General features: G+C 41.1%; 1 protein-coding gene across 2 annotated transcripts in view; it reads right to left on the bottom strand.

The window, feature by feature from the left end:
- Positions 1 to 2,298: 2,298 nt before the first annotated feature.
- Positions 2,299 to 10,119, bottom strand: part of il16 (interleukin 16) — a 32,844-nt gene continuing 25,023 nt past the window's right edge. Inside the window, exons 17-21 of one of the 2 annotated variants that reach the window (XM_072660855.1) lie at positions 9,679 to 9,865; positions 7,520 to 7,621; positions 6,691 to 6,946; positions 4,703 to 4,831; positions 2,299 to 4,563 (exon numbers count right to left, since the gene is read on the bottom strand). In XM_072660855.1, the coding sequence (XP_072516956.1) occupies positions 4,397 to 4,563; positions 4,703 to 4,831; positions 6,691 to 6,946; positions 7,520 to 7,621; positions 9,679 to 9,865 (841 nt within the window). In that variant the 3' untranslated portion in view covers positions 2,299 to 4,396. The remainder of the gene's footprint in view (positions 4,564 to 4,702; positions 4,832 to 6,690; positions 6,947 to 7,519; positions 7,622 to 9,678; positions 9,866 to 10,119) is intronic. The other variant, XM_072660856.1, reaches the window with a different exon arrangement.

Below are 10,119 nucleotides of genomic sequence, written 5' to 3'. Positions count from 1 at the left end.
CGGGCTGTGGTGATTTCTGAACATTAAACTGCAGTAAAATATTAAAGTCTTACAGGAGCAGTTCACTGAAAAGCCCAGTGTGCACAGGATGCTGAAGTTAGCATTAGCCGTGAGGCTAATGTAACAGACAACGGGGACCCCAACAGCGACAGTGTCATTTTACTGAATGGCAGTGATTGTAAGGCTGTATGACACCTTTCATGACAACTGACATAGCCCTACATAGGAGTCAGTGCTCATGACACTTCCTGGGGTGAACTGACCTCATAATTCACAGCCCAAGTGGCCCAGCTGTCTAAGCGTCGGCACCTAACATCAGCAGATTGCTGGTTCAGTCTCTGGTGATGGCACAGCCAGCCATCTGTGACTGGGAGTACCACAGAGTAGCTGTCCTCACTTTCTCTGGGTGGGTAGGATGGCCCTTCCTCTCCCACCATCATGTTAGCGACAGGACAAAATTAGCCATTAGCATTATTTTCCTAGTGTGTTCAGCTGTCCAGTGATTTTCCTTTTTTATTAATGATTTAAATTGGGCTGAAGAGTAGATTCACCCTCAAAATCAGTGGGTCTCGAGCGTGTAGAGGCGGGGCTTAGTGAGGCATGAGCAGTGTGGAGAGCAGCCAATCAGATGCTTTTCTGCTTTGTACATTGCTGTGGCGTAGATGCAACAAAACTGAATTTTCTTGGGAACCTCTAGGGGGCGCACTAGCCAGGATTGGAACAATTTTTTTTTCAGTATTTCTTCCAATTTTTTAGTATTAAATGTCTTTTTTGGACAAATTACTACAAGGAAGACTCATTAAGAAATAATAAACTGACACTTATTGGACTAAGCCTTTATAATTGTGTTTGTAGGCTTATGTCAGTTGTCATGAAAGGCTTATGTAGCCTTATGAATGCTGCCCTTCAGTATGGTGTTAGTTACTGTTGATGTAAGCTTTTGGGTGACCTAGACGTCCATTACCGGTTAGCTACATTAGCACAATAGCTCCAGTGTAACGCAAAAGAAGCCAAACTTCAGACATCAGACATGTCTTGTGTGACTACATTGACACTGGAGACGGAAAGCTTGTATCTCTATAAGCTGCACAATATCAGAGGGACCATGTCGGTACTGTGCGCTGAGAAAAGCGCTGTATTGAGTTTACTTGATTCGTTTATTTAATCAATAATCAATATTAATCACGAATCAAGTCCATTCGAACCACTGGGTTTTTAGGGTGTGTTATTAAGGTCTGATTAGGGTGTATGTCTTATGTCTTCACTGGTGTTGCATTGAAGAGCATGACCATGTGTTTAGTGTGTTTGGTGCGATTAGTGCTCAGTGATTTGATTGATTGCATGTTTGTGGCACTTTCATATTGTGCATAATTCTGTTTTTTATTTGAAGTATTGAAGTATGTGTGACTTTGATGTAGTTGTGTTGGACAACTCTGCGTCATCATAGACTTTTGTTTTTTTATTATTATTTTCAATTAATATTTCTTATTATTTTTTATTATAACTTAATTGTAATTATTGAATGCTTGACTTTGGTGTGGCTGTGATGAAGTTAAATACTCAGCATCACATATTAGTATTATCATTACTATATATATTTTAGAATTAGTATTATTATTTTACAATAATTCAATAATAATTCAATAATACTATATATATTATTACCACTATAACCACTATATAATATAAATTATTAGTAGTATTCTTTTTATTATATAATTGAAGTATACTTTGAAGTAAATATGGTTATTTTTATTATAAATGTAAAGTATTGTTTTTATTATTACTATTAATATTATTACTATATATGAATTTGATGATGATGATTATTATTATATTAATATTGCATTTGAATTTACATATACTTGAATTTGGTGTAACTTTCTTCACGGTTTTACCTTTTATTCATTTTTTAGATATTATTTATTATTAATAATAGTGTAGTATTATTATTATTATTATTATGCATGTTCTGACCATGTAACCTCTTGATTATTCCAGTGTTTCTGTATTTCTGTTCATTGCAGTTTGTGTTGATGTGATATTTGTCTGAAATCAGCTGCTGCTGAAGAAAATGCCTTTAATGTACTGTTTGTCTATTAGAAAAGCATATCAATCAATTTTAAAACCAATCAAATCAATGATAAAATCAGTATATACACATATTAATTCCACCAGCATCAAATAAAAATATGATGACCTCCTTGACCTTTGGTGTATGGCGTATCTTGACTGGTTTGCTTCCTGCATTTATCAGTGAGTCTATAATGTAATGTATAAATAATATGAAGTACCAGGTTGTTGCTGTGCATGATCAATGATTTTATTGGGATAATTTGGGGGGAAATAATACAGTAACCCTTTACACTCAGTCAAACAGCATCATCTCATATATTAGGAAATTCCTCTGTACAAAAAAATAAAAACAAAAAAGGATAAACAACATCCAGCTGATATTCTGATCATTTTGGACTTCTTTTGGACCCTAAAAATAAATAAAATTCCCATCACTGTAACCACTGCAATCACAGCACATACTGTGACAGCTTTGTCTGTTTGCTTTGAAATTATTGCATTATTCTGAAAAACCCTTCAAACATAATTCAGAAAGACCCTGATTGGCTTTATTGTCTGTTCTTGCATGCGCTTGTGAAAACGTCCCGTTCCACGAAAACAAACTCCTTCATTAAGGCTTGATCTGGTTAAATACTCTGGTTAGACATCATACAAATGTTTTTGGGTCTCTATTTACAGAGTCTGTGCAAATCCTCTTATCAAAACAGGCAAACTTGAGCGCAGTCAAGTTACCATGAATCCCTGACTCCTGAGTTTGTACAAAAACAGTACGAAGGCAGTAATTGTAAGCAGTGCATCCATAAACGCAATGCATAGGAGCTTCGTTCTGAAAGGCTGTTTACAAGTGCTTATACTTCTGAATCTAATCTAACCTCTAAATAGACCCCTGATCACTAAAAGGATGATTAAAATGATCCACTGAATTGTGTGTATCATTATGTTTAAGAAATACAATTGAACACTGCCTGTTCCTCAACAACCACCATATTGTACTGAAGCATGGTGGTGGTAGCATCATGTAGTGGGGCTGCTGTTCCTGAGTGTCGACTGGGCATCTTGTTAAATGTGGATGGATGGATGGTGCAAAATAAAAGGAGATACTGCTACACAATCTACTTCAGTCCTATTGAGTCCAACTGAGACCTTGAGAAACTACACTATATGTCCAAATGTTTGTGGACACCCTTTCATATGAATGCATTGAGCAAATTAAAAAAAAGTCGCTTCCATTGCTGACACATGAGACACATCTTGTCTAGTCCCTGTAGAGAAGAAGTACTGCCAATAGAATAGGACTCTCTGGAGCAGATAATACATATGACTCTATTGGCATCATGCTGCCTAATGCCAGGTGTGAGCTAGAGGGGTATAAAGCCCCCCCAGCACTCCCAGCACTGGAAGTGTTCTCTGGAAGGATGGATGATGCTCAATTCAATACTTTTGAATGGGATGAGTTGGGGGGAGTTGGGGATGATGAGGTGAGCTGGTGATCATCATCATCCAACATTCTGACCTCCCTAACGCTCTTGTCAGTGAATGCAATCAAATTCTCACAAATACTCCCAATCTAGTAGAAAGCTTTCCTTCTTCCCTGGTCAGTAGAGACAGTTACTCATTATTCTGTATATGAGGATTGCATTGCATTGTCCCTAAGCAGAGTCCAACCAAATTTAACACAATAGCAAACAAACATCAGAATGTAGTAAATTCAGTGTAGCAGGTGTTTTACTGTGGTCTTCTGAACCTATGCTAAGGTCAGGCTTAATTACATAGAAATGCCTAGAAGATTTATGTCAGGTTTAATGTCTGGGTGCAGCAGTTAGGCCGAATGTGATGATTGTGTAATAGAAATGTCCCTTAGCTCCTCTCCTTTTGGGTAAACCTGACTTTACCTGACATTATTTGGTTGATTGAGAATCTTCTTCTTTGAAATACACTCATATATAATCATAATCCAGTAATGAACACAGTTTTTACATGAATGAAAATAGCTTAAAAAAAACATCAGCTCTGGTCAGCATAAGCCAATGATACCACAAACATAATGGTGAAAAAATAAAAACGCCCTTTGAGAGAAGCAGATTAAGCTCAGCCTTCGACTAAATTCACCCTTATTGTTTATTATGTTACATCTGTGTTCCCATCTACTGTAAACATCTTTGGCATATTGCAAACCGCTATATATATACACTTAATTCTATATTAGATTCTCCTCTGATTCGAAAGTAGTCCTAATCCTGGTGCTAATCCTCCCCTCTCCTGTTCACTAGCACTGCCCGAGCTCTTCGGGGAGGTTGTTTACAGTACTTCTGTTATGGAGTTAGTTCTGTTCGTCCTTCTTTCTTCTGACGATGGCGGTGATCGGTCCCTCAGGGAGGCCTTTAATGAGGGTCCAGGCTTCAAACCGTGCAAGGCCTTGCAGGACGGAGCCCTGGACCTGCAGCAGCTCATCGCCGACCTGCAGGCCTTTCTCTTCGGCTGTGCTGCCTACAAATACACATAAACACACCGGTAAAGGGACGAGTGTTAGAGCTAGTGCTCCTCTTAGGACCTTAATGTTGGACAGTTCTGGAATACAATGGCTTAGGTTGCACCATCCACTCGTTCCAGCCATGGAAAGTCCTACCTGTGAAGATCCTGCTGATGACCAGCGGTTTGTCTCCATGAATGGAGCCCTTTCCTCCCTCCAGACTAAAACCCACACCGCCTGCATTTTTCTCTAACTCCAGATTCAGGACGTCACCACCTTCATCTGCTGAGGCAGAAAGATTTGTTGTAAAAGTTGTTAATTACAGTTATTATGACATTATTGCACCTGTTTCTGGACAGATTTACATATTAAGTCATCTTATAGTGAAATTGTCACTGGCAGATCCATAGATTCATACACGCTTTGAGGATTCGTACTGTGTATTAACTTAATTAACATAAATATCTATTAAATGAAAGACCTTAATTTCCCCTAACACTGGTCTTAATCTCAACCCTAAAACAAAGCCAAATCCTAACCCTTCCCCTGGTCATAAACCTGACCCTAAGCATAAATTCTACCCCAAATCAATTCTAACTCCAGCCCTGATCTTGACCCTAAACCTGGCCCTAATCCCGACCCTAAACCAAAACCCAATCCCAACCTGTAACCCGAACCTCGACTCAAAACCCTGGTTCCAAATCTAGCCCTAATTCTGAGCCTAACCACAACTTTAACCCATAACCTAATCCTCACCAAGGTCCTAATCCTTACCAGGGTCCTAATCCTTACCGAGGTCCTAATCCTAATCCTTACCAGGGTCCTAATCCTTACCAAGGTCCTAATCCTTACCGAGGTCCTAATCCTAATCCTTACCAGGGTCCTAATCCTTACCAAGGTCCTAATCCTAATCTTCACCAAGGTCCTAATCCTTACCAAGGTCCTAATCCTAATCCTTACCAAGGTCCTAATCCTAATCCTCACCAAGGTCCTAATCCTTACCAAGGTCCTAATCCTAACCATTACCAAGGTATTAATTCTAACCAGAGCTTTAACCCAAAACCTTATCCTAACCTTCACCAAGGTCCTAATCCTTACCAAGGTCCTAATCCTAATCCTCACCAAGGTCCTAATCCTTACCAAGGTCCTTATCCTAATTCTTACCAAGGTCCTAATCCTAACCATTACCAAGGTATTAATTCTAACCAGAGCTTTAACCCAAAACCTAAACCAATGGTCCTTATCATAACCATACTTTCAACCCAAATCCTCACCCTAACCATCAACCTAGCCCTAATCCTGACCCTAACTACAATACCCAATACTCAAAACCTAATCCTAACACTAACCCTGGTCCTAATTCTAAATGATAAAACCAATGACAATTAAGATTTTCTGTAGATAATCTACTGAGGGGTCTCCAAATAATCGTCATAATGAGATAGTGTGAGATAATTGTTGTATTAATTAACAAGTATTACTCCTTGAAATTAGATCATCATTATCTCCAAAATAGGTTGAATAATCGTATAATATTCTTACAGTTATAAGATGTTTAAGATGTTTTCACTTTCTAAGGTTATATATATATTTGTTGGAACAGTTATTACAGACTGACTATCAAATAAAAGGACAGTAGGGTTACGGTACATTAGAGTACAGTACAGGAAAGTACAGTAGAGTACATTAAAGTACAGTACAATAGAGTACAGAAAAGAAGAGTACAGTAGATTACAGTACAATAAAGTACAGTTCAGTAGAATATAGTACAGTAGAGTACAGTAAAGTATAGTACAGTAGAGTACAGTAAAGAAGAGAACAGTAGATTATAGTACAGTAAAGTACAGTTTAGTAGAGTACAGTAGAGTAGAGCACAGTACAGTAGAGTACAGTAAAGAAGAGTACAGTACAGTAGAGTACAGTAAAGAAGAGTACAGTACAGTAGAGTGCAGTACAGTAGAGTACAGTACATTACAGTACAGTAGAGTACAGTAAAGAAGAGTACAGTAAAGAAGAGTACAGTACAGTAGAGTGCAGTGCAGTAGAGTACAGTACAGTAGAGTACAGTAAAGAAGAGTACAGTACATTACAGTACAGTACAGTAGAGTACAGTAGTTAATGGTGTGAAACTGGCTTTAATGTACCTGTGAAGCTTTGCTCTGTGCCACTGCTGCAGCTGGAGTCATTAGCGTTAGCGTTATTGCTTCCGCTGCTGCCTGCCTCCTTACTCTTGCACACCACCACCACTGCCTGTTTCAAGTCTCGAGCCTGACGGAGCGCAGCCGTAGCGTCGCTGTGCTTCACATTCTTCAGAGTCTGCCCATTGATGGACAGAACCTCGTCTCCTTTCTCAATGGTGCCTTCCTGAGCAGCTAGGCCTTGGGGAAAAACCCGGTGAACCTGGGAGGTTGGACAAAAGTATTGGGACGCCTCATCATTCCTTGTTTCTTCCGAAATCGAGGGGTATTTAAAAAAAGTGCATAATCTGCTGGAGAATCTTTTGTTGGAGTAACTGTCCACAAATATTTGGACGCACAGTGCAAAGCTTAGTACAAAGCTAAGAACATTCATTGCATTCTGAGTAGCAAACATTGACAAAAAGGCCTTCAGCTCTCAGGATGGGAAACATGATTTACAATGACTCGGCTAAAAGTCGTCAGGACCAGTCTGCCAAAAGATATCGGATCAGATGCTCATCTGAGATTGCATTAAGGCTCTGTAATAGCTGCTGAAATGGATCTCAAATGTTAATCTGATCCAGAAAGCTAAGCACACTTGGATAACTTTTGAAAGAACTGGCTCCTGGTGTTCAGCACATTGAAGAACCCTGTCAAAAGTGAAAGGAATTTGAGGAACGGTGCTTCTATTAGACTCCAACTGGCTGTCAGTTAGCATTAGGTGGGCTAAAACGAATCTGGTGGTGGGCTGGCTGGCTGCGGAGGAGGCCAACATGGACATGGAGGTCGTACTCACTGTAGTCGCTTTGTTCTCCAGATCGATACCACCGGCAATACTGAAACCCAAGCCAGCTCCCTCCTCCTTGTGAAGAATCACTACATGAATGTCTTCCAGTTGCTGAGGAATGACAGTAAGGGTAAATCTCTCAGCATCAAAGCAAGACAGGCTTTCTGGTACGTCCTAGCAGTTTAAACACATGGTTCATTTGAGCGGCTAGTTCAGTAAATTAGGCGCTGATGTGCTAATTCATTTGCCAGAGCAGCTGTTCTACCACGTTGCTGGAGGGTGATAATATTAGCATTCATGAAGAGATCATAGCTTTACTGCTGTGTAAATAACAGCTGCCTCCATGATGGCTTCCAGATGGGGGCGTATCCGTGGAGCTCTGTCAGCTCGCTAACCAAGTTATCATGCTGCTGAGAGGCTAATGTCTAACCCCAGATATTAGCGGCCCACTTTGCGAGCCCTTATCAGCTTCTTGTGCTTCTGTCTTCCTGACTAATATAACATATTTCATCCAGGCATCCAGCATTTAGCTAATGGCTAAAATCTTGTTAATTCCACAGTGAACATCTCTGTGACCTCACTGTCCTGGTGCGTTAACCTGTAGGACGTAAGGAATCATTGTGCTACATAAAATATTTTGACAAAAGTATTGGGACATCTACACATTCCATCTACTGGAGCTTTTATGGCACTCCACTCTAAACCCATAGGCTGTATTAATACGGAGCTGGTCCTCCTTCGCTCTAAGCTCTACCGGCAGCAGCAGGTCTGGAGCTCTGCTGCAGTTACTGAGTCAGTTGGAGGCTTTTTTGCACTCTGCTCTGAGCTCAGCACTCGGCCCTGACCCCGCTCTGTAACTTTACGTGGTCTGACAGACACTCGGTGGACGCTGAGCTGCTCTCTGTGAGCTGTTCCTCCTAAACTCTTCCACTGTTCAATAATAACACCACTCACAGCTGATGGAGGAAGATCGAGGAGGGAAGGTCTAAATTTCACCAGCTGACTTGTTGTTGTAGTTGATGGTGCAGCGGTGTCTCCTATTACATACAGAACCACGCTGGAGTTGAGTTGGATGCGTGGAAGAAAGGCCGACTGCATGGCTAGGGGTTTGATTTTATACACCTGTGAATGAAGCACCTTAATTCAATGATTAAGAGGTATGTCCCAATACTTTTGTCCATGTTCAGCACAGTGCTAAGTCAAGTGCTCCTCTGGGGAAACTGGGAAAGCCATCAAAGCGTGGAAGCTGCACTTTGATTACCTTGCACGGTGAAAGCGAGGGCAGGGAAATGATGCTCTAAGAGCAGCAAAGGCTTGAAAGCTTGATAGGGCATGTCTTCGCTGGTGTTGGGGGGGACTGGGATGTGATGGCAGCTACACTATGTGCTGGATTTACCAACTAATGGTCCCACCAGCCCTTTTCTGCAGCCCCTAATGTGATTCTGCCTGCAGCCTCCTGTAATTCGGCAGGCTCATTACAGATAAGGGGATAGATCTTAATGTGCAGACAATTACATTTGAACTGGGTGTTTTGACCCGGGTTTCTGCCGTGTCAGTGGGTTGTTGTCTACATCTTCCTCCTAAATTCGGTTGGGGCCGGTTTGCCTCTTTCAGCTATGAGCCTGGACTAATCTACATGGGGATCAACCAATGGGTTATAGCAGATCCTTCTAAATAGGCCTACAGGTCAAGGCAATGAGATGGGCTGTTCTGGTCATGGAGGGCCGGATTCCTGCGGGGTTTTTTTGCTTTGCTTCTCAAGCACACCTGATTCCACCCCGAATATTTATTTCCATGTCTTTTAGAGCAGGGAAAACAGAGGCCAACATCCGACCCCCATTTCCCACCCCTTGGTTACGGCTTTCTGCATAAATAAAATTTCACACAGAACCTGTGTATCTCCAAACTTGCAACTTTCCAGAAGAAAAAAGGCCTTCTTACCTTTTCAATGTAAATATTTTACTCCAAAAGGTCATTTTAGAGCATTTCTATTGGTCCATTCATCACACAATCATGACACAATATAAGGAACAGATTCAAATGACATCATAAAACAAAATATGGGATGCAAGTGTTAGGATAGATCACTTTAACACAACTACAGTCCAAAAGACTTGAAAGAGGACTGTATTGACCACTCCCATCACTCCCATCATCATTCAACTCACCCTTAGAGTGTCCTCATCGAGGTCCTTGACCTCCTGGATCATCTGCTGGATCTCTTGTGGAGGAAGTGCAGAGATCACGGACTGAGCGCACACTGCAGAGGGTGTGGTCATGGGCCGTTCAGGTTTACCGTCATCTTTCTCGCAGTCTTCTCCTCTCTCAATAGTGCGCTCTCTCAGCTCAGCCAGGCTGCGAGCCAAATCAGAAGCACAGAATCAGAGAGAAGCTGGCCCTAGCTATACTGATCGGTGCCTGGTGTTTTACCTTTGACATATAGAACAGTAACTACGCAAGGCTGGAAAGCTGGACCTCTTTTTTTTGTACGTTTGAGCTGTGCAGGTTGAAATGATTATGCTGTCTTCTAAACACTTCCTTGCGATCATTTACTTCAAGGTAGAGATTGTCGTCTCTTGGTGAACTGAAAGTGTGGCTAGCGCTTGCAT

Source organism: Salminus brasiliensis, chromosome 17 (assembly GCF_030463535.1).
Source record: "Salminus brasiliensis chromosome 17, fSalBra1.hap2, whole genome shotgun sequence".
Taxonomy (NCBI): Eukaryota; Metazoa; Chordata; class Actinopteri; order Characiformes; family Bryconidae; genus Salminus; species Salminus brasiliensis.
Note: the sequence above shows the minus strand (reverse complement) of the source record. Positions and strands in the feature narration are given on the sequence as shown.